Here is a 24,526-nt window from a genome sequence, read left to right as displayed (position 1 = left end):
GTGTTAATAAGGGCCATATGCAACTAAAGTGGTTCTCTAATCCATTTTTATTAAATGAACATAAACATGCAGAATAGAGGAGGAAGAAAAGTGAAACAGTATGTGAGGAATAAAGATAGAGCACAGGAAGGGTCGCATGAGATTATGGCCACTCCTCTTCTTCTGGGACTTCAAAAATCGTGGACAGACAAGTGCGTCGACCTGTGCTGGATGGGCACTTGGCCTCGTACTGCCCTTGTGGGTTTGTGTAAATGACTGCCACCATCATTCGTGTTGATTCCAGGCATCCTGTTGTCACTGATGAATTCAAAAACAGTTATCTTAGTAAAGCGCATTCTCAGGTACTAGACTCAACTAAATTCCTGATTAAATAGATTTTCCTAAAGATTTGCTCAAAGCAGTGAGATGAATGTCATAAAACCAAAAACTGTCAAAACTGCAAAGGGGTTGGGAGAGGCTTATAGCTCCGTGGTTCAGTGCGTGCTTACTGCCCATGAGGTCCTGGGTTCAAGCCCCAGTACCTCCATTAACATAAAAAACAAACAAACAGACAAACCAACCTAATTACCTGCCCCCCCAAATTCAAAGAGTCTCATGATTCATGTCCCCAGGTGCTGAGTCTAACCTCATTCATGAAATGGGCGGCGGCCAGTTAGCTGTGGTGCCTTGGGCTCAGACCGTCCTAGCTCAGGGTTCTCAGAGGAACTTCTCCTGGCCCTAGTAATTGCTTTTTTACAAATTTAGTTTCCATCCATGATTAATCTTGACAATAATCTTAAAATTTAGATGTTGTTTTTATTCACATTTTAAAGATGAAGGAACTGAAAGTGAGCTAAAATAGCTGGCCAGAGGTAACACAGCTGGTGAACAGGGGCCCAGGAGCTGACAGTCTGGAAAGGTGATTTCACATCAAACCAAGTCCTTTGTTTCTGTCTGGTGCAGGTTCTTGTCAGCCTGTTTCAGAGGCACTGGAACCTGTGGTACCTCATGTGCCATTAAGCAGGGAAAAAGGGGGTGGGGAGTAAACAAGGCAGTGCTCTGGGCCCCTCACTCTAGTTTCAGCCTGAGCACATCTCATATATGTGAGGCCCATTTGAAGTTTTGTTTGGAAAACTTTCCAAACACCGTAGTATACCCTGATGTCTCCTAGTGCTGTGCTAGCAGCTTCTGCTGTCAGGCCTGCCTTATCCTATCTGTGGTCTCATGACGGTGTGAAAGCCGCCCTGACCTGAAGCAGGTGGAAATCACTGCTCTTGGATGTGATTTGGGCTCCAGAACAGCACTGAGTGTCTCCCATGAGCCCTGGCAGCCTTGCTGCCTTTCTCCCCAAAGCCAGTCACATGCTTCCCACACCCTGCAGCCTCCTCCCTGGTACTAGTGACGTCACCTTCGTCAGGAGTGGCCGCGCGCCCTCCCCAGAGGGGAGGGGTGTCTTCTCCCCAGAGCTGGAGGCGGTTCTCGAGGAGGAACTGGACCAGAGAAACCTGAAACACGTGAGGGCGAAACGGGGTGTTTTCCATACGGCATCGTTATAACGTCAGTTCACACCTAACTCGTGGAGCTAAAAACTAAGAGAATTCTGAGGAAAATCCGGAGTTGATTGAAAAATGAGTCTACAAATCAGTTTTCTATAAGAAATAGTGATACTTTCAAGAGTACTTTGGGTACAGATTTTAAAACTTTTAATCAGAGGGTTAAAGTTAGAATTTGTGGCCTCGTTCAATAGCGAACATTTTTGTAACGACGGTTACATCTTTAAAACTAGGACAGTTTTCAAGTGACCCATGAAGGATGCTTGAGGTGAATCTGTGTATTGTCTTACTAAATTTCATTTGTTCATTATTGTTTCATTTTCTCCAGTTTTATTGAGATAAGTTGACAAACATCTTACGAAAATTAATAAAGCATCCAATAGACAGAAACTTGAGAAATTTACTTCTTAAGTGAGGAAATATGTGAGAGTTCAGAAGCAGAGATTTGCGTGATTTTTCTTGGGAAGGAAGGAAGCAGCTGGAGAGGAGACGTGTCTGTCTCCACTGCCTCGTGTCGTGCTGGTTGTCGGGTTTAGCTTGGGGCAGAGCTGTGATCTGATTCGGCCTGTTGTGGCTCTGTTCGGATGTTCTGGAATGTTTTACTAGTCCCCTCAGCCTGCAGTGGGGGTGAAATAGGAGTCTAGTGTCCTTGTGAAGGACCACAGCTGGCAGAGGAAGGCCAGTGTGTGTGGAGCCGTGGGTGCTCATCTTGCCCAAGCCGCCGCGATGTGCCAGCAGTGACCAGAGGAGCTGGGTGGTGGTGTCATTCTGTGATGATGAAACGATGGAACCTTCGCCGTAGTTCACACTCCCTCAGTGATTAGGCTGAGAGTTGAGCTTCGGCTGCCAGACCCCAAAGCTCAGGTTCTGTTCTGTCCCATCATCCTACTCATCACTCTGTGGTTGCGTCTCCTGGATGGGAAAGGAGAACTGCCTCCACTGCTCTCAGTTTCCCACGTAACAACCCACCACATCCCCACACCCCACCAGGTCAGTGACTCTGCCCCTCCAGGGGAACGTTTTTAAAATGTGCACTTTAACAATCTGGTACATCACGGTTAGTATCTCATGTTTGAGGTTCAAAGTGGGGACCGTGCCCCACAAGACATGAAAATGAGAGGTCTCCTTACCATTTTTGTCAAGTCCTCTTGCAAGTGTGAGCTGGTGGCATTAGGTGGACCCAGAAGGCTTGGGGCGATGCACTGTGCTAAGTTATATGATGTCATGTGATTGAAGGTGGAGTGGTGCTCGATGTTGTGGAGTGCTCCGAAAAGATGTCTCAGGAGGTCAGCGTTGGCCTTTGGCAGCTTGTCCAAAAGTCTACAGACAGAAAAATGCACTTTTAAACAAAGCATGTCATTTTGCTTAGGAAGTGGAAATACAGAGACAGAGAACCGGGTACGTCTTTGTGAACCGTGAACACAGTCCTCTCTCGCTGAGTTCTAAGCATGAATGCATACAAAAATGTTGCATTGATTTCAATTTCTGGACCAGATCCTAACTTCTGTGGTTGATTAAGTGTTTGAAAAGTTAAGATCGTTACACTGGCAGATTGGTTCTCTAGCGTCTCTGTTTTGACCAGTGGATTTCATCTGCAGCCGTTCCGTGTCTTCAGCAGTGGTAGCTAGTCTGGAGTCCACATTAATAAGATTAGGATGAAAACAAGAATTCAGTAACGGTTATAATGCCTGCATCTGTTTTTCAAGCGCCTCCTGTGGGTAGCAAATGCAGCCCTTTGAACACTGGTCATGAGTTTAGCAGACAGAGCTGTGAACTATGAGCTGATGTTTTCCTAAGAGGGTGTTGGTTGTGTTTTCGGGGTGTGACCGTCATTACCTCCTGGTTGCAGTTATTGTTTCCTCTGGTTTTCCGTCATCAAGGATTCTGAGCCATTTGTCGAGCAGACTTGCTGTGAAAATCCCGCCTTCGATGTTCTGAAGGAAATCCTTCCGCAGATTAAAAAACACATATATTATTATGATAAATACATATTGGAGAAATAACAAAGAAAACATTAAGTTGAAAAATCCTGTTCAGGCCTCACTTTGTTCACAACTGCCAGTTTGTGACCCAGGCAGAGCTGGGCTCTGACTACAGACTCGCACACCCGGAAGGAGGGGCTTGGACTCTCTCCATCTAAAATTAGAAGCATCACAGCAGAGTCTGGACGGCAGTGAGAGTGGTGAGAGCCCCCGTCCACCAGCTGGGCTTTGCTCCCTGTGTCCACGTCAGCACCAGGCCCAGCTGGCCCTGTCTGGTGCTCACCCACCCCACATCCTGTGAGCGTCTGAGAAGCAACGCGCTCGCCCATGTTACTTGTTTACTTCACACAGCGCTTGCTCTTAATTCAAGGAAGAGAGGTTCTGATGTAGAACACACACCCCTCACACTCTTGCACACATATTACAAGAGAGCTGGGCTTTCTGACGTGAGGTGTGCCTGCTTCATGGGGAAAAGCTACTCATCATAGCGTCAGTCTTGTTTTTTAAACCGTGTGAAAGTTCAGTTTGCAGCCTTTTAAGCAGCAGGTGCTAAAAACATATCAAAATCCCCAGTGGGTGGTACCTTCATGTTCCCCCTTCCAGCTCCTTGAATGGAACATACCCTCCCAAATAGGACACTTAAAATTTCGATACATTGGAACTTCAGGCCTCTGAGTGTCAGGGCCAGAGGTACGCAAATGTCAGCTTCCTACGTGGGGGCCTGGAAAATGTGTCAGTTTAGAGGGCTGGTGAAGACATTTTTTTCTTTAATTAAAGTATGGTCAGAGACAATAGGTCAGTTTCTGTTGTAGAAGCCTTTATGTCACAGAAATGGGCCTATTTATGAAGTAGTGATTTTTTTCCCCTTGTGAGCAAGGTGGTAATTGTGTTGTTTTATGTATATATTGATGGAGATTCTGGGGAGTGAACCCAGGACCTCGTGCGTGGTAAGCATGCGCTCTTCTGCTGAGCTGCACCCTCCCCACCCCTGAAGTTGCCATGTTTTGTGCCACACTGGGGGAGTTTCTGCATCACCGTGGTGGTTCGACAGGCACACCGTGCTCGCACGGGCCTCGCTCCACAGCCCGAGGCTTCTCTTGGTAGGAGCTTGTCCAGAAAGTGCCTCTGGGCAGCTGTGGCGCCTGCAGTGCGGTCGGCGTTCTCCTGCTGCAGTCCTTGCGGAGCTGCTGTGTGCGCCAGCCTCTCTCCTGAGCACTGCCGACGGAGCAACGACGGCAGCGGACAAGGTCTCTGTCCACTCATGCTGTAGTGTGTGCTTGGTGTGCGGCACCTGCTCTTGCCATTAGGGCTTTTCTCCGTGTTCCCTCTGGAGTGACCCCAGCGTATTTGGAGGGAGGAAGCTCTCCAGCTGTGGCTGGTTGCAGGAGTCTGGAAGGGACAGCAGGGCCTGTGCCTCATGTGCACAGACTCCCTGCACTGGGGGCGCGTGTCTCCTCCTTCCTGGACCCTGGGCTGTGGATGCCACGGGTGAGGCTGCGTGCGTGAAGCCTGAACACGACTCAGGCAGAATCTGCCGAGGGTGTTGCTGTGGGACCTCTGTGTACAGACAGTTTAATGGCAAACTCAGTGTGGTGCTGATAGACACTCATTTCTGGTTTAGACCAACTCTCTGGTTACTTGACACATGGTATTATCACCGCCAAGTTTGCAAAGTCTGATTCCCCATTAAGAGCAGTCAACTTTAGGAAGCAAGAGCGTTAGGAGGGTCTAAGACGTGTACCCATGAGTAGCCAGCCTCGTGCTAGTCTGTGCTTATAATGGAAAACAGACGAGAGCCTCACTCTTCCTAGATGATGGGGTTAATTCCATGTGCACTGAGATACGGCAACACTCATCTTGCATTTGCACAGCTAGTGTGTAGTGCTATGGTGCGAGTGTGGTAGGGGTCAATTCGAAGTCATTTCTGAACTGTTGATATTTATCCCACAATCAAATTATGATCCAACATTAATAGGAGACAAGGAAAGACCAAATGTAATGGCATTTCTAAGATAATTTTCATAACCTGTTTGTAGTCATTACTACATTAATATACTTTCGTTCAGAACTGATAATAAATACCAAGATGGATTCATTAAATCCTTCTTCTGTTCTGTGAGTCCCTTTGTAGAAATGTAGCTGGATACCTGACTTAGGTGTATAATTTCAAAATCAATGTATTTCTTCTATAAATTCTTTGCATTTTGAGATCTTGAAACTAATTTTGACTGCTGCACCCACTTCAAAAGGCAGATTTATGAAATGAGGCTTGTGGTAGGAGCTGCTTACCATGGAAGTCTAGCCACGGGTGGTGGGTGAGAAACATAACAGACATGAACAAGGGAAGCCAAAGGCGGGAAAGGAGGTGACAGGAGGCACACACGGAGCCGTGCTCCCTGCACTAGCTTCAAAGTAAGTGCATTAGCAGACGGCGGAAGGGAGGACAGATTTCAGTGGCCTTACTGAGCATGTTTTGATTTATTGTAAAGTAGATGTTTACTTACTTGATAAACTTGTATAAGTATTTCCAAAAGCTTACTGTGAATTCTTTTTTGGAAAGTTTGGCTTCATTAGGAAGGCGGTAAGGGAGTCCTCAAAGGCGGAAAGCTTGTTTTGGGACATTCTATACAGGTGTGTGCTTTTGCATTTGTTACTTAGTTTTGTATTTGCATGGATTGTTCAGGAGTGAAGATGGGGAGAGGGTTGTGATGAAAAAGGAAAGTATACCTAGCATGGGGCTGCTAACACCCAGAGTAGTTTCCTTAAATTTTGACTTTGTGTGGTGTTCTCCAGTTTCTCAGATCCTTCATCTAGGATGCCTGTTGCTCTTGGGCAGTCATGATGAAGGACGCCTCCTAGAGTTTCAGAGTCACTGTGTGTGCGGATAATGCTAGACGTTTCCCTACCTTTAAGACGGATGCCAGCACCAGGATGGACTCATCCTCCATGTTTACTGTGTCCCCGGAATCCAGCCTCTGCTTCAGGGCCCTGCAGGATGTTTTACTGGCATTTTTGAGGAAAATGCGCTTTGTGAGTGGCCCTTTCTGACTGAGAGTGGAAAGCATCTCCTAAAGGAAGGAAAAGAAAATATATGGCATTTCCTATCTCCCAGCCCAGAGCACACGCTTCTCCTCTATTGGAGAGACTGGTGGTGTGTGAGGGCCCAGTGCTGGAGCTGGAGGGACTAAAGCCAATTTAGAATTTTTTTCAGTGTCTCTACATGTATTTTCTACCCAGCAATCCATTTAACATTCATACGCTGAAACATTTTAAACGCTTGTTTAATCAGATTTTCCTTTTCAGTGAATGTACACTGTGAAGTCAGACATCTCTGCTTTGAGGCCTTTGTAGAGTCACCCTCTCCTTTCCAGTCCTGCCTCATTCTTCCCTGATACAGATGCTCTTGCCCAAGTATGGACATCTTTGCCTTATTCATTTTCTGTGTGTTTGTACCCCTTTTGGTGACCGTGTACCCCAATTCTGCTTTCTGTATTCCTCGCCTCTTTGAATTGGGCTGAAACCCCTCTCCTCCCCTCTGGGTGCATCCCCTGCTCATCAGTCTTTCCTGTCCTTTTGCTGTGTGGCCTGCAGCACAGACAGGTGACAGGTGCTGGAGTCAGGGAATCCAAGGAACCTGGAATCTGTTATATGCTGTTTATGTGACCTTGGGCGCAGCACATAGTTTACTGAGGCCTTTTTGTTCTTCCTTTTTGAGGATGGTGATCATCACAGCTACTCTAAATTTGCTGTGAAAGATGCAAGGACTAGGGTAAGCGGTAACATGTAACTAGTATGATACATTTCTTCATATCTAGTATAAAATTTCTGACATCTAGTGTAGTGCTCTGAGAAACACTGGATGGTGAATAAATGTTAATGCTGACATTTTGGTATACAAATTGAACAGAACACAGACCAGACTGTGTGACTTTCACTTGACACCCTGTCAGGATTAAGCAATTCATATTTGCCAAAGAATGAGTCTTTGTATACTTTAACCCTCGTGTTACAAATCAAATGTATGTGAGAGCTGAGCTGTAAGATTGAGTAGACTCAGATGGAGGAGACTTGAGACTAGTGTGCAGTTCAAGGAAGGAGACGAAGAGGGATGATGAGGGTGACGGGGACTCGCAGCATTTCATACCCGCAGAGCCTGTTGTAATGGGTCTGAGCAAGTGGATGTAGCTCTTTGCTGAAACCAGTGGAATGAACAAGAGCAATTTTTACTGCTGTATGTGCTTTCTGACTCTGCGGTATTGACATCAGATTTTATTCTCTGACATAATATGAAGAAACCTTCTCAGCCAAAGGTAAGGGCTGTCTAAAGAATGCTCCACTTGGTGATGAGTTTGGATGAGAACACGTGACCTGTGAGTGCTCCCCTTGTCAGGAGGGCTACAGAAGATCAAAAGGAGACCCACCAGAACTGGGGCGGGCAGCTTGTCGTCCACACACACGTCCCCCAGTGGAGCTCCAAAAAGCTGTCCTCGCTTTGCAGATGGTGGAGGTGGGCGCTGGTTGTCCTGGCGAGGGCGGGGGCGCCGCCAAAAGGCCCAGTTGCTGACATAAGTTCTCTTAGCTGTTTCGCGAAGTGAATGTAATGAAGAAGAGAGATTATTAGTAGTAATAGTTTAATTCACTTAACCTTATTCCCACTATTTCCATGTTACAGCACCTTTCTTGTCACAGCTAGAAGCGAGAGAAACTGAGTCCCTTGTATAGAATTTCCCGCATGCTGACATTGGCTACTTGGCTTCTTGTGGTGTGCATGTGTCCTCCTTCCCCAGGCCCTGCAGACTGCTAGTGAAGCTGAGAGGCTTGATCAGTCTCCGGGGTGACTGTCCCAGTGACAGCGCTTCCCTTTACAGCGCTCTCTCCTGCCTCTGCCCTGCGTCGTGGGGGGTCACTTAAGCTGTAGTTACACAAGGTTCACAAGGTTCCTGACAAGTATTGTCAGCAGATTCTAGTGTCAGATGTCACTGTAAACGCTAAAAAGTTTGATATTCCCTAAGAAGCAGAGTGTGGTAATCAACGTACTTTTGTAAGAGGTTTCCTCCCACTCTGAGATTTTTCTGTTTGGCTTTCTGAGTAGCCAACGACGGTCAACCTCCTCCCATCGAAAGGGTCTGCCTTTCGTGACACAAGCTGCCTGGCCCTAGAATCCTCAAGGCCACTTCAGCCTAAGGCCATAACGGAATCCAGTTCAACTCCATAACTTTGCACCACTGGAATTCTTCCATTGCAGCTGCGTCTAAGTCCTACAGTCATCTGACCACCTCCCATGAGGGTCTGAGATGCTGGACCAAACACTGGGACAAGTACGATGTGTTCCCAGGCTGGAAAAAGCTCATGTGTTATTAAGACACACAGTAATGAACACACACAATTTTATGTAGGAAGAGCTCCAGGGAGACACAGAGAAGGGCAGTCGGCCTGGAGGAATGAAAAGAATCAAAAACTGAACCTTCCTAGTCATGAGTTGGGTCTTGGTTTCAGACATTTAGGGTTTCTCTGAGCTTGAGCTTGGGTGGGTACTGGGTGCCCCCCTATACTGTCCCTGCACCCCTACATGGAGAAGCAGCTCTGCATGAGTCTGGTTTCAGGAGCAGAGACGTGGGCCGAGAGAAGACACCTGAGGGAGGGAAGGAGCTCACCTCTCCCCTGCTGGCTCCTGGCTGGGTGCCTGGGCTTAAGGACGAACTGGCCTTGGGTGTCTGGGGACCTCTTCTCCAAGAGGATGGCCTCCAGGAGGGCAGAAGGAGAGGCGGAGTCCTCTGGTCCCTGTGGCAGGAGCGCAGTAGCTGGAAGGTGGCTGGTTTTAATGCCAAATGGGTGTTCGTGGCCTGTGTGGAGATAAAGTAAATATGGATTCAGGCTGCTGGCGATGGGTGTGATCAGACCCACCTTACCATGAGCGTGGGCAACACACTGATGTGACTGCTGTTCTCCTAGGGGCTCTGGGCAAAGAAGTCTGTGCCTCCTGAATGAGCATGAAGTGGGGTGACCTGAAGGACCCCCTGCAAAAGCCAGGTGCCCAAGCAAGAGTTTGAGAAGGAAAGAGAAAGCTGTTCTCAGACACGGTGCTTGGCTTGAATGTGTAGCTGTGTCAGTGTGTCGCACAGCGTTGACTTCCCCTGTGTGTCCCTCTGAGGGTGCTGCTGGCCTCCTAGTTCCTGCCTTGACAGGTGCACTAGGTCTGTATGTCTCAGGCAAGTTACTGGCCTCAGATCCCTCCTTTCAACCGCTTGACCCCACTTAGACTCATAAGGGCCAAAATAATTCCTTAATAACAATTGGTGCTTAATGTTCTTTACAGAATGGGGCTGTGTATGTGAGGAATTGCTATGCTCTCTGTCGCCTCACGCACGTCAACTCAACAAACAGGTTATTCATTTTGTCAGCTCAGTAGCCAGAGCTGCTCAATAGCAGCAGGGAGGTTTGTCTCTGAGGTTCCCTGCTGCCTTCCCCTGAGGGGGCCCTGCCGGGCAAGGATTAGACATGACGCTGCAGGTTGTTGGAAACTCAGAAGCCAAGTGCAGATCAGTGTTTACAGAATGGAAAACTTGGCAGGAAGTCACTGGGAGTTGCCAAGTGATTTGTTTTGCTCGTTTGTGCTTTAGTATCTTTGGCTCCATGGAATCCTCAAGGCCCCTGTGCATTGATGTGGATTTCATTTTTAAAGAATAGAACGAATGTTCCTTGTCTTCGAGTTCAGACTTATTGTTGAATGTAACTTGGGGAGCTCTTGCCTTTGCTTTTCATGTGTGCAGATGCAAGTTCGGTGCTCTGTTCAGAACAAAAATCATAGTGACTTGCAAGTTTTAGTACAAAGGAAGCTTCCATGACATCAATAAAATACAAGCAACTGACCAGGATTGAGAATTCGGAGCGTGTGAAAACTGCCCGCGGAGCGACTGCTCAGGTGTCATCATGAATGACAGGCTCTTAGGGATTCTTAGAGCAGCCGTGCTGTGTGAAGCCATCCTCAGGCTACAAGTTGTCACATATGTTGATTGTATGTGATTAATGCCTTTTATTTAAATATACCTAAGTATTCAGTTTTTTTCACTTTATTGCTGACTAACATTTACAAAGATGTCAACATTAAAAAGAATCATGTATAGTTGAGGGGACTTGAGTTCTCAGCTGTGTATTGGTGACCCCATATATTCTAAGACTAGGAATGTACATTTCATAGGAAAAGCTTGGTTGTTTGGAGTTTCCAGATCATCTGAAAGTGTACTTGAGATCGCTAGAAAGAGAGTAATAGCCCTGTAGGATTTTTTAATAGATTTAAAAAAAGAAAGAAAGATACTGCCTGTAAGATGGGGTGCCCTGGGTTTTGTAGCAGAAGTCACGGTTCCCATGACTGTATTGCAGGGTCTGCTGCAGACCCTGTCCTTCCCCTTGTTTTAATCCCTCTATTTTCACGGACCACCCTGCACAGACTTCCTGATCCAAGGAGAGGTGTCATTATGTCAGCTCATTTGCTCTAGTAACTGTTTTAGGAGAAGTGTGATCTATTTATTGAAAAGCTCAAGGGCAGTGCTGGTGAAGTCAGCTGGGGAAACAGCCAAGTGCAGGTGCTTCAGGCCTCGAAGACTTGAAGCGTCTGAGTGTGATTATGTCAGTTTTTCTTCTCTGATGGTGAGAAAAGTTTTGGGCATGAAGGAGATACTCACTAAATACTGGATCCATAGGCACAGCTGGATCTTAGAAGATTCTTGTAAAATAGAGGCTACTTAGTGGTTAGGAAGTGGAAGAGAGAACTTGAACACTGGAATGTGGAAAATAACGTGTGAGAAAAGATACTCTGATTTGTGTTGTTTTCATGCCTATGTAATGAAGGAAGGAAATGAGTAAGTAAATTAATAAAGGTTTTCGAGGTAGCTGTGTTGGTCAAGTAAAAAAAGTAGTGGAGAAAAATTCCCTTTCTGTCCCCAACTAGACTATAAGCTGGAGAAAGAAGAGATGTTATCCATGCCGTAGAGCAAGTGCCTGGGGTCATTGAATAAATGTATGAGTGAGTGTTGCATGAGAGTTTCATTGTTGAGGGTACTTAAGCTTCAGGCTGACTGTCACGTTGAGACTTGAGGGTTAGTTTTTTATGCAATCAGCCCACCTTAGGTTTCCCCTGACACTTACCAATGAGTGGGTATGAGGTGTTTTTCTTGCCAGCAGTCACCCACAGCTGGTAGTCTTTCTCAGAGCCCTTGGGAACAGAAAAGAACTATGTGTCACTGCAGATCTTTCCCAGTAGGTACTTGAACACATTCCTTTAGCATTCGTTATGTTCCCAAAAAGGAAGAATTTGGGCTGTAGAAATGGTATTTCATCCAAGGGGGTGAAACAATTTTTTGAGTTAACAGTCCTGATATCAGTACTAACTCCTGGTCCTTCTTGCAGCCTCCAATAGTCCATGTGAGATTTTTGTCTCTTTTGATAAAGGCTGAGGATCTGTGGAACCACAGTGCAAACAGCCCTTTCCTTTGTGGGCGGTCCATGACATAAAAAATCACAGGAATGCCCCTCCACTATGAACGGAAAGTCTAATCTCAAGAATCCTCCCTTTTACTGTCTCCAGACTCCTTAGAGAATGTTAGCTTTTCCTTTAAACACCCCTGCCCAGACTAGCATGTCGTCCAGAGCCACTTACTCTGCCAAGACTGTTCTTGAGCAAGACAAACTTGAAAGGCAGCATCGGCTCAGCAGCTGGGAGCAAAAGGAGGGAAATGCCCAAGAGGGCTGGAGACGGGAGAGAAATGTCTGCCCAGTGGCTTTGGTGGCGCCCAGCCCCGTGCCATGGGGACAGGAGACAAGGACTCTGACCTAGAGCACAAGTGAGACGCAGAGAATACTCTCTCCCAGCAGAATGACTGCCTAGAAATGCTGGAAATCCCATTGGACACAAGGTTAGACCATAAGGGCTTCTGCATTATTGTAAAGAGTCCTCTACGGGAAGGTAAAGCAGAACGTGTGTGAAACAGTGCTGGTCGCAGGTCCTGTGCTTGTCGTGTCTCAGTAGCAGGATGTTTTCCCATTTACAGAGAATCGTATGTAAGCAGGGGTGTGCCCTTCAGTTCTGTCCATCTGAACGTCAGTCTCCCCCCCGCCTTTTTTCCCTTGCACAGCTTCATCCTGTAATGAAGCCGTGTCTTTCACCAAAAACGTTTTACGAGTGACAGCAGACATAGCAAAACATAAAGGAGCAGAGACTGGAAGGCAAGACAAGGTGAAAGCGCTGTGTACACGCACGTCCCCAGATCCATGGTCTTACCACAACTGGTTTCCTTTACCAACAGACAAGAGGCATTAGCCGCCGCCTCTGCAGGACCTGCCTCAAGGGGATGTGGCTTCTAGGCAGCGATCCTTATGCCAAACTTACAGCAAAACAGCTCATGTAGGATTTATCATAGCAAGATAGAGTCCTCAGGTGACAATCAGGAGTCGGGGTATAGGGACAAAGATATAGAAACAACAGTCCAATAGAGTAGGGACTATCTGGAGTCATGGACATAGTATACTGTCTGGTATATAATGTACCCAATAAAGAGGGTGTTATTAGTTCTCTAAAGTTACCGCCTGCATTCGTTATGTTATCACTTTGAACTCGCACAGAATTTTAACGGGAATACAAGACTAACACTGTTGTGCAGGCTGATAATCCAGCTCTGCTGCTTTCAGTTTCTAAATTCAGGGGGACAGAATATGACTTACCTGTTTGTAATAGTCTGCTGTCTCATGATGGGAGATACACCACACACACACACACACACACACACACACACACACACCCGTGTCAAAAATAAAATTTGGTTTCTAAGTAAAAAGAACTTGCAGGTAACTTACAGTGATTCCCAGCTTTGACAGTGAGAGGTTGATGACATCATTCACTGTGTGTGTATTCAGTATTTTTATTGTTATAGACTGTTAAAAAAATGAGAAACATTGCTCTAAATTAAAAAAAATTAAAACAGGTGAGTAGATAATTACTGTAATATTATGATCTATATTCTACAGGCAAAGCTTGCATTGAGGCAGTGACACAGTGCAGTACATATAGAGCCCAGCCCCCGATTATAACTGACTTTCATTTGTTTTTGTAACACGAAGCTAGTAAACAGCATTCCAGTAAAATAGGTGTTTCTTTGAAAGGATTTGTGGGTCACAAAATATAACAGCTTAAGCTAGAAAGAAAGCTGAGAATTCCAAGAGGGCACACGGGTTGTCCCGCAGCGCATCACAGCTGGTTCAGTTAATGACACGGTGGGGACATGAGTGGTCAGTGTTAAATTTGCTGAAACTTGGAGCTGTCTGGTGGGTATATGAGAGAATATCCTTAAGTGTTTAAGGATATTGAGCCATGGTGTGTCTATGATCCTCAAATACTTAGACACATACACGTACAGAGTGTAGTAGAGGGGACAGCAAGAAATCAAGCAAAACGTTGCTAAATAGGTTTATGTAGGTAAAGGGTATTTGGGGTGATCTTTTGCATATTGTTTTTACTTTTGTGACTTTTCTGCAAGTTTGCTATTTTTGCAAACATTACATCACAGGAAAAATAAAAACTGGAAACAACCCAAACTACAATTATATAAGTGGTGGTACATTTAGAAAACAATGTTTAATTCCAATAGGAAAAACCTGCTTGTGAAAATCACTCTATTACCAGCCAGTGTAGTTGCTGTTAGAAGGACCTGGAGACATAGTACGGACACTTCACAGGCACTGTTCTTCCCATGCTGAAGCGCTGTTGCTGTGGTGGGCTCTCCTTGCTTCATCTTGCCTAGGGCCCACTGTTTATATATGCAGGGACACACTTTCCCAGGGAAATCCATGTTCCCACATAGTGCTTTCTAAATACTCCCTCCTCCCCTGCCCTCTCTTCCTTTCTCCCTCCCATTCCCCTGTCCTCTCTTTCTGTCTCTCTATCCCTTTCATTTTACTAAGTCAGGAACCTGGAATTTAAGTTACTGGTCCTGAAAGCACTTACAGAGGCACAGTTGTTGATGTCCTCGGTAAAGATTTTCAGTGGAATGGTTTTTGGCTGCTCCTTCTCCTTGGCGAGATCGATGTATCTAAAGTGGAGTCAGTGAATTAGCCCTTAGCTTGTTTCAAGTCAATCCTTTAAGTATACTTTGTTATTTTTGAAAAGCGTATGGATAGATTCAGCAGAATCAAATCAGGGGCTGGGAGAAAAGATGCAGAAATATTTCAGGAAAATAAGACGTGACCCAGAAAAGAACAGGTTGCCTTGTCATGTAAGATTTGGGCAGCAGAGCCAGTCCTCAGCTTTTCTTGCCTAGATGAGAGGGCCCCCGGCACCTTCCGGGGTTCCAGGGGAGGAAGGCACAGTTGCTTTGAGAATCACTCAGGACAGTAAGTAAGCTGCGTTTCTGGGAATTGAGTGTATATATTGAGAATCGTGTTAGCGCCAAGCATTAGGACAGAGAGAAGGGGAACAGGAGAGATGAACAGTATGAGCAAAAAGAAGCAGAACGTGCTTGTAAGGGACAGCGTGTCAGTTACAGGAGCAGCCCGGGCAGAGCTCCAGAAGTTTGAGGGCCATCTGACAGTTCCCACCAAGCGGAGGAAGGAGAGTGGGGGGGCCCTGCCTGGAAGGGATCTGTGCTCTTTTCTCATGGATTAAAGATGTGCAATACGCGTACTGACAAAGTACCTCTCAAGGAAGGCGCGCCATTTGTCCCTTCTTTCTGAAGAACTGCAAGATTAAAAATTGAGAGAAAGAAATTAAACCGCATAAAATTCTTGTACTGACATGTTAAACACTGTTCCGATAAATGTATCAGCGTCCTGTGGTTACTGATGGGGCTGCATGTGTCAGTGTTACCTCCTCATAACTGGGCTTGTGATGGGCCCTGCTCTTTTATAAGCAGTGCTAGAGCAATGGGAAGTAGGTCTTAGAGTGGGAGAGCAGTTGGTTTGAAACGTAAACCCCTAAGTGCAGCTCTGTATGATGCAAGCTGTGTCATCGTGGGCGAGTCACTTAACCACTCTGAGCTTCAAGTTCCGACACTGAAAAAGGGGTTAATCATACCCCAGAGTGTTCCCTCAGCTGAGGTGCTGTTTACAGGTAAAGAGCTGCAGTATTTGAGTTACATCATACTTAAGAATTGGCGTTTGAATGGAACTCTTGTGTTCCATTCACATCTTTTTATGAAGAAACCCTGCCATACTGTATTCCTTTATATGTAGAGCATCTGGCCAGTTGTAATTCATTAAATGAGTGCTTCATGACTGTAACCCTCTGGTGAAGGTCAATCTGCCTATTGCTAAATTAGAGATTCCTGTTGTCTCTGCTACAGTCTCTGCAGCATTTTAATCTCCAAAGCTGAAACGCTTTAACGTCCATTCCCACATGGACTTACCTCCTACTAGGCTTTTATTTATTGTGATAAATCACACGTACCGGCAGATTGCCCATTCGTGACCTTCAGTACATCAACAGTGTTGTGCAGCCATTACCACGGTCTCGTTCTGGACTGTTTTCATCACTCAATAGCAAAAGAACTCTTGTGTCCATTAAGCACTGACTCCCGATTCCACCCCGATCCTCAGCCCCCACCCCACCTTTTGTTTATCCATTCCTCAGTTGGTAAACACTTAGGTCGTTTCTAATTTTTTTTTTTTTTTGGCTACTGTGGATAATGCTGCTCTGAACATTTCTGTATAAATTTTTGTGTGGATGTATCTGTTCATTTCTCGTGGCTGTTGTAAAGGGGCTGCCACATTTTATTTTCCTGCCAACAGCACTGCTCCTGCCTTTGCCATCACCGTATCAGACCCAGTTCATCGGGGAAGTAGAATGCCCACTGATCTCCCCACCCTGCATATGTGCATGAACACAGCTTGTAATGACTCGGGCCAGTCTGCAGAAGAGTAAAACAGCAAATAGCCAGGCACTAGGTGCCAGGCAGTGTTACTGCCTTATGTGTGTTTATGCAGCCTTTATAACCAGTATAACATGTAAACATGGCTTTTTCATTTCCCCCCTTATTAGAAAAAATGTTTGTTGGACATTCCGTTATCAAAACCTTTGTATATTCCCAATTGAAACTGCCTCCTTTCACTTGCAACATGGAAACGGTATTAAATAATAGCATTAATCTTTAGAGAAGTAATTCATTGAAAGAAAATATGTAGAGAATGATACAAAGACATGATTCTTCCCAGAAAGCTTTGGGAATTTTCTTTAAGTCAACAGCTGCAGTCTAGAATTTCATACATTAACAGCCTGGTAACATTGTAGTTGTCTTTACGATGATAGGTGAGATTTTGGTAGCACGGGGTGAGGAGGGCAAGACAGAAGAGTTGGGTGCGTGTGATGCACACTCGATGTGCACGAGGAGAATGAGACTTGGGCTGTGGTTGTTGCAGGTGGCACATGTGAAAGTTGCATGACCCCCGTGAACGCAGAAGTGCTGACTCAGGATGGCCACGTTCCCTGTCCTCACTCTAACCAGGAATGTCTTGGTAAACTGACCTGCTCTCCATGGAATCATACCTTTGTTTGAAGATGGTGACCTGTCTACAGACACCAAAGAAGATAGTCCGTGCACAGCAATTAGGACTATCTAATATATGATGATTCATTTTATTTCTACAATTAAATGCTGTCTTTAAAGGAATTCACTTGGGAGTGTAAAGACAATTTTTCAAATGTAATTGGACTACTTGATAGTACTTGGTCAAGAAAGACATTGCGGGGATTTAGAAACAGAGATGCTCTCTGGGCATCGGGGGCAGGCTGTTAGAGAGGGCCCTGGACACTTGACCTCGTGATCCTCCTTCCACTTACAGGAACACCACGGACACATGACGGTCCCGCTCCCCACGGGGCTCCTGTAGCCCACTTGAAAAAACCACGGATCAAAACTAAAGGAAAGTCCTCCAGTAGCTCCCCCTATTTACCGTCAGTTGCACCTAAAACCCTTTTTGAGGGGCACGGTGTACAGCATAACACGTGTCATCATGGGAGGTCAGAGAGTGAGTCACTGGCTGAATATATAATCTAATTAAAATATTTTCCTTCCAAACTCATGTAATAGACAGGACCAAGCTATAGGTCTTACTTAAAGGTGGCCACAAAGTTGACCGTGGGCCAGCCCAAGACGAAGGACTTGGGGGCATTGATGGCTTCCCCTGCTTTATTTGTGCAATCGCCCATCCACACGTTGTTCAATGGGATTTCGTATTTGATTTTAAAGTTCCATCTATACCTGCAAAGATAACCACACAAGACTTCTGTTAGTTTGTTTCTTAAACGTAATGGAGCCACTGTGTTCATGCTGAAATGCTAGTTCTGGCTGCTGCAGGCAAAGCATGGCTCCTTCATCCCTATGGCCCTCTGTGCACAGCCCAGGGAGTGGTTAGGCAGGCCTGTGCCCAGTGTGTGTTGAGCAGAGGCTGGTTGAGGAAGGCTCTGAAAGTACTTTGATGGCAGCAAATAGGCATTTTCTGAATGCTGAGAATTGAGAATGGACCATGGTTTATATTGTAGAAATCAGAGAACCATTAAATCATTTATTCTTGTATTTGTTATTATATATTTAGCTTTTATAATTATTCTAATTAATGTATTATTCATTCATTTCTTGCTTCAAAAAGTATTGCAGGGACTGAACAAAGTTACATGATACATGATTTGTAAAAATAGTTATGCAGTCTTTTTGACAGAGACAAAGGGGTTTAGAATACATTTTTGACCTTAATGTTTGAGATTTCCTAGCTTTTGAAGGATAGGTTATTTTAAATTTCCTTCCTTAAGATTTTGTCCATACCATTTTCTCTTAGATTCTAGCTAAAGCTGAAAAAATGTTAGCAGACAGACTAAACCCAACTTAAAAATCAGTGAATCAGTCAATCCCAGACCGGTGGCCAGGACGTCTTCTGTGTAAGTGAAGGTCATGCTTCTCATGTGCCTCTGAGGGGTGAGAAGGTGACTGTCACCAGGAAACCTGCTTTCTGACTGTTTCTGCCTATTCTCCTTCGACTTCTGACATCAGATGACCATATCTTTTGGTTAATTCACACGTGTACCGTTCACGTAGGCGTAGCATTTGATTTAATCATAGCTCCACACCCTGTGAAGGATGCCGAGAGAACTTGGGCCCAGCGCTCTAGAAGCCGTGCTGTTCAGAACCACATGTAGAAATACTCAAGGTTAAGTCAGCTCAGAGTCCCCTCATGTGCAGGAATTCCTATGACTCCACTGATTCATGTAGTTAAGCTACAACTCTTCAGTGTGATTTATGGAATGAAAATAGTTTCTCAGGAAGCCCACCTGAAAGGTGTAGATACAAAGCTTCGGGCACCATGAGTGTAAATGTGATGGAAATTCACCTTCTGATACAAGATGGTCTTTTGCTACATTCTGTTTCATCAGTTTTACTCTATGCGTATTTGAAGATTTGCATGAAACACAACTGTCAGATAAAATTATGTTTCTAGACAATGACTAAAGTCATCATCAAGATGGAATTATGTGGTGGTGGGATTGATAGATACATACCTGCTAGATGTTACACATTATCCTTCTCATGTAGGCGTCTGTGTGTATAGACTCTCAAGGTACCGTGTGGAAACTTTCAGATATACTGACCTGGGAAAACTTACTTCAGTAATTCTCTCCTTAGTTCCATCAGGTGCCACGATTATGCACTCCCTTGAACGTAAACCAGGAAGTTGTCCAGAAACCCAGAGCATGGCTTCACAAATGACTCTCCTGTAACCCTGAGCACTTACCATATTGCAAGCACTGGTCTAGATATTTTATAAATGTTATTTCACTTAATTGCCAAACAACCACACCATATAGTCATTATTCGCCCCATTTTATAGGTGAGGGAACTCACAGGAAGCCTAAGTAAATTGCCAAAAGCAACGAAAAAGGGGTTGGAACCCAGACAGCCTAACTCATGAGCCTATTCTGACAAGCACTTGGCATCCATGGTTGTTGACCTATAGTTCCCTGAAGTACCCACCTCCTCCTCCACCTCCTTCGTCCTCTTTGTGCAGAGCCACCAGCTTTTCTGATGGCAGTGTTCTTTGATTTGGTGAGTGAGATGGTAAATCTTGTTACATGGTATCAAAAAGTCAGATGTTAGTATGGAAATACTTAAAATGTACCACAAGAAAGCTTTCTGCTCTAGGGGATTCTCCTAGGGCCTGACTGTGTTCCTTCACATCCAGTCACCTACTCTGAGATTTTCCCAGTAGGAGTTAGAGGATGAATCTCATGTTAAGTGTCTCAGGAAGAGAAGGGTGAACAGGACTCAAGTTTGCATTTCTATCATGTGTCCCGTATTACGATGTATTGACAAGACAGGTACCCCTCCCTTCTCCTCCCCCTTAACCTTTATACCAGAGGGTGAGCCCCAGTGAGCTGTGGGACTTACAAGGTCCTAGGAAGATTCCCCTTTTCTAAGGTAGGGGTGTTCCCTGAGATGCTTGGGAGCTGGGGTCGTGAAGTATCCTGTAAGTATCTCTGTCCTTTCACTGCTAAGTTTTTAGTAATCTTCATCTTTAGAGTTAAAGAAAGTGTCTTTCATTGTCTCTGCGTTCTTTACTAACTAAATTTGAGGATAGTGATGCGTAAAGATGGGCGCGCTCTGTGCAGTCCCCGTGTGCAATTCTTCATGGGCGTCTACTAGTATTAGTATCTTAATGTTTACCATAGAGATCCTGTTGTAAAAACTAAACTAATAGTTTGGTAGAAAGTAACTTCCTGAGCATTCTAGTGAATATCCGAAGTGATAGTGAAGGCTGTATCTGGCGGCAAGTCTTGAGAACAGAAGTGTCTAATGTGTGTAGTAGGAAAACGATGACAGAAATCTCAAGAGGATTCTCACTGAGTTTCAGCATCTCCCACAACTGGAGAAACATTAGTGAAGAAGGAAACACTGAAGCCCCGTGTATGATTACACACAAACTGAAATACACTTCTTATGACCAGATACAAAGGTAGCAGTTAGTCAGCTATTCCGTGTGTGCCGCTTTCTGAGGGAGAAATCCAAGGATGGCTCAGTTTCCAGCTGCACTGCAGGTGAGCTGGGGAAGAGTGGAAGCTTAGTTTCCCCCCCTTCTTCAGGCTAAGTGGAAACACTTGGTGGTAAACTCAGGTCATTAAGTTGAACAGATTGATTCAGGACATAACACAATACTCCATCTAAGAGTGAGGCCTGGCAGGGAAGAAAGAAGTTTCTTGTTCCAGGATGCTGTATAATTAGCTGTTGTTTCTTTCTGGAAAACATGCAAAATTCTTCATATGCATAATGGTCATGAATATACTCAAATGTTGTTATGGGAATGATCTTCAAGGTAGTTTGCTAAAAATCGTAAGAACTTGTGCAGGGTGGCAGCGCTCGGGCCTGCTAGTTACAGCTACCGACGGAATTGCACCTCCCCCATCTCTGCCAGCGCCTCCTTTTATCCACTGAAGCCCTCACTCACAGTAAGACTGTATTCGCAGACAGAGCTTTTCTGGTGTGATTAAGGTTAAATGAGGTCATCAAGGTAAGAGTCTAATGCAATCAGATTGGTGGGCTTCTAAGAGGAGGGAGAGAGACCTCCCACGTGCAGAAAGTTTTGCAAATACAAACCAGATGTGGTGACTGCTGGTTACAGCCCTTCAGCATAGTGTTTCCACCCCTTCCTGTGGCCTGTGGGACCCCATGTGACTAGACCCCCTGAACACAGTATCCTGCCAGATACGCCCCATGCTGTGGGCTCCTGTCACATTGGCCTTCAGTGAACTTCTCCCTTCCAGGGTCCAGGCTGTTCCCCCAGCCTACAAGGTGCAGGCGCTTTGGGAATGATGGCTGCTGCTCACCCCGTGGGTCTAGCTTAACGGCTGCCAATTGGAGCGGTCCTGCTGGACACCCCTGTGTCATACGGGCTTATCATCTTTACATGGCATCCTGCCTACCTTTTATCAAAAGCAGTAGTAATGGTCAGTAATTTCCCCCCGATTTATCGTCTGTCTGTAAGCCCCATACAAGAGAGCCCCTGCCTGCCACATGTTTTACAGTAAGGGGTAGTGAACATGCAACTTGACGATTATCGATAGTGCATAGTATGTGCATACTTGGTGTTGGAGATCAGTAGTTTGTCCCTGTACAGGAACAGCTGCCTCTTCTTCTTCCTCCAGCCTGTTTGGAGCTTGGCTGGGCCGAACATCATCACAACACGTTGGGTGCCCTCATATGGTGACGCGTTGTCCCCGTGGGCGTCCACCGCAATAGAAGGGCTTTCCCTGCAAAACATCAAACACCACAGAACAGCTAGTCACTGGTCAAGTATTTGATGGAGTTTATGTTAAATGTCAAGGTGGACACTAAAAATTAGCCTCAGTCTCCCGAACAAGGCTTCACAGCTCCCAATCAGGAGTTGGTAAGTTATAGAAAGCAACTGAAAGAAATGAGGTCGCTTAGGGGGTTGATGTGGATGGAAAACAGTTTATCAGGGACAGAGTGCCAAGGCATGGCACACTTTGAGGTGGGGAAAAGGAGAAAAGAGCAGAGTTGATTTGTAAACTATAAGGAAGAGGAACAAACTTAAGTGATGAGTGTATTACAAGAAGATAAAAAACTAATCAAAAGCAAGGAAAACCCAAATAGGATAATTTGTGGGCTAACACAGATAAAGTTATATGAAGGTTACAGAGAAGTAATTACAGTTTGGTTTCATTTTAACACAAAAATTTAAATAAGTGAGGATTGTGGTAAATTGACTATATTGTAAATCAATATTTAGATATTTGGGAAACATTCTCAAAGTTCCGGAAATGATACTGGAGTCATTAAAAAGTTTCTAAATATGAGGAAGTGCTTCGCTATTACTTGGCTTAGCTACAGCTGAGCTCTAACAGAACTTCCGATCATAATAGGTAAAACACCTGAATTCAACTGAGCTTAAAAACTGATATGTAGACCAGAGATTATCGTAAATCTACAGAAAATTCTTTCCCATGAAGTCAAGAAAGTGAGCCCCCCCCCCAGCCAAGAACGTCAAACCTGCTGTCTGGTACTCAGCAGCGCTGAATCTTATGGACACGAGTAGCTTTTCATGAAACCAGTGCTGAAGATAAAAAGTAGTTCCTATATTTTAGAGGAAACAAAGCCCCTCCTGGGACCACTAGTCTGCTCTGATGATCAAAAATAGTGTCTGTACGTGTGTGTGTGACCACACTGCTATGCTGTACCCCAGAAATTAACACAACATTGTCAACTTACATTATATCCTGGACAACTTTTTAGTTGAAATATAGTAAGTAAATGGAACGTTAACAGTGAAAAAATAGCGTATGAAAAGATTACCTCATATAGTCAAACCTTGAATGATCACCTGCAAGCTCATTGCTTGAGGTGAACATCCTGTCGTCTTCAGCTCTGTGCTCTGGAAACCGAGTGTGTCTCCAGCACTTGGCAGAGTGCTGTGAACTCCTCGACGAAGCCTGAGCTTCTGCCGCAGGCAGGGTTCTGGCCATTGTGATGTCAGGGTTCTGAGGCTCATGCCATAACTGACAAACTGACATACTTGTTTCCCTGATTTTGCCTCCATCTTTTGACTTTTAAAAATCAACCTCTTCATGTTGAGATAACTGTAGATTGCAGTGCAGCTATAAGAAATAGCAAAGAGGGCCTATAACCTTTCACGCGGTTTCCCCAATGGTAGCATCTCTCTAGGTTTTACTGCAGTATCATAACTAGGATATTAACATGGATACAGTCAAGACGCAGAACATCCCCTCGAGGATCCTTCCTGTTACTCCTTCTCAGCCGCGCAGACCCCCCCCCCACTCTGCCATCTCTCAGTCCCTGGAAACCTGTGATACGTTCCCCATTTCTTTAATTCTGGCATTTCTAGAATGTTGTGTCAATGGGATCATACAGTGCATAACCGTTTGGGGTTTGCTCTTTTGCAGTGAGCACGGGTCGAGATTCGTCAGGATTGAGGCGGGTAGAAATAGTCGGTTCCTCTGTAACTCCTAGCAGTGGTGCATGATAGGGACGAGTCACAGTTTGCTGAACCGACTGTTGAGGGACGTCTGGGTCGGTCTTCAGTTTGGGGGTCTTACAAACCAAGCTGCAACCAGTGTGTGTGTGCAGGTGTTTGTGTTAACACAAGTGTTCATTTCCCTGGGCAAATGCTGGGTGGTGGTGTAGCTGTTGTGGCTGTGCTTTGTGTTCTAAGCAACTGTCAGAAGTTGTTTCCCCAAGTGGCGGCACCGTTTCTCATTCTCACCAGCACTGTATGCCTGGGTCAGTTTCCCCACCTGCACACACACATCAGGTGGGTCATTTTTTATTTTAGGCATCTGATAGCTGTGTGGTGCCATCTCACTGTGGGTTTAATTTGCATTTCCCTCGTGGTTAGTGATGCTCAGTATCCTTTTGTGCTTATTTGCCATCTGTGTGTCTTCAGTGCTGTGAGACCTGTAGTAACCTGCTACAGACTTTGTATGTAGAGACAGGATTCTCTCTCCAGTAGAAAACTGACCAGGGCGCAGATGAGGAGGCTGCTGCCCAGATGGTTTAGACGCTGTCAAGCAAGACCGCCGTGATAGAACCAAAGGCTTCAAATCCAATTGACTCAGGAGTTCACCTGACGTCTTCTCATAGGAGCAGGCACATTGACAACTGCAGAGGACTGAAATTCAACCATAGTAGCAAAAAAGTGTGTGGTTCCTTTCGTCGGCTCGTAATGGTTACCTGAATACATACGTTTTATCCCCCAGTAACTTCGAAGGACCTTGAGGAAAGAGTCTCTCTTATTTATCATTTAATTCTCACAGGCCTTGACACATTGGAGGGATTCAAAACATTTTATTGAGTAAGCGAATGAAATAAGTTTCTGCCACGGAGGAAGGGAAAAAGGGATACTCTGAAATAGTCTTTCTTTAATTTTATTCATTCAGCAGAGGGTTTGAGCGTGTAATTAAAGAAAGACACCTGGTTAGGTTTGGAGAGCAGGGAGCAAATGGACTCA

The 24,526-nt window shown here is 45.2% G+C and overlaps 2 protein-coding genes across 3 annotated transcripts in view; one reads left to right on the top strand and one right to left on the bottom strand.

Annotated features, from left to right (window-relative positions):
- Window positions 1-24,526, top strand: part of LOC116277792 (adhesion G protein-coupled receptor B1-like) — a 219,441-nt gene that overhangs the window by 185,384 nt on the left and 9,531 nt on the right. The gene's annotated exons all lie outside the window — the stretch shown is intronic.
- Window positions 30-24,086, bottom strand: LOC140688712 (rho GTPase-activating protein 20-like). Its single transcript, XM_072948442.1, has 14 exons — window positions 22,855-24,086; window positions 21,624-21,791; window positions 17,611-17,757; window positions 15,198-15,239; window positions 14,511-14,595; window positions 13,364-13,441; window positions 11,660-11,726; window positions 9,169-9,357; window positions 7,936-8,093; window positions 6,421-6,582; window positions 3,369-3,478; window positions 2,663-2,852; window positions 1,388-1,484; window positions 30-297 (listed from the first exon to the last, which is right to left on the bottom strand). Exons 1-14 carry the CDS (start codon window positions 23,070-23,072, stop codon window positions 143-145), a joined length of 1,866 nt encoding a protein of 621 aa, XP_072804543.1. The 5' UTR covers window positions 23,073-24,086; the 3' UTR covers window positions 30-142.

Source organism: Vicugna pacos, chromosome 23 (assembly GCF_048564905.1).
Source record: "Vicugna pacos chromosome 23, VicPac4, whole genome shotgun sequence".
Lineage (NCBI taxonomy): Eukaryota > Metazoa > Chordata > Mammalia > Artiodactyla > Camelidae > Vicugna > Vicugna pacos.
Note: the sequence above shows the minus strand (reverse complement) of the source record. Positions and strands in the feature narration are given on the sequence as shown.

Coding starts and splice junctions, on each gene's coding strand:
- LOC140688712 (XM_072948442.1), bottom strand. CDS start 23,072: ATGTCAGTTTGTCAGTTATGGCATGAGCCTCAGAACCCTGACATCACA. Junction 6,583..7,935: donor AGCTGCCCGCCCCAGTTCTG/GTGGGTCTCCTT, acceptor TCCTTCCTTTAG/GAGATGCTTTCCACTCTCAG. Junction 2,853..3,368: donor ACAATAACTGCAACCAGGAG/GTAATGACGGTC, acceptor TTCTGTCTGTAG/ACTTTTGGACAAGCTGCCAA.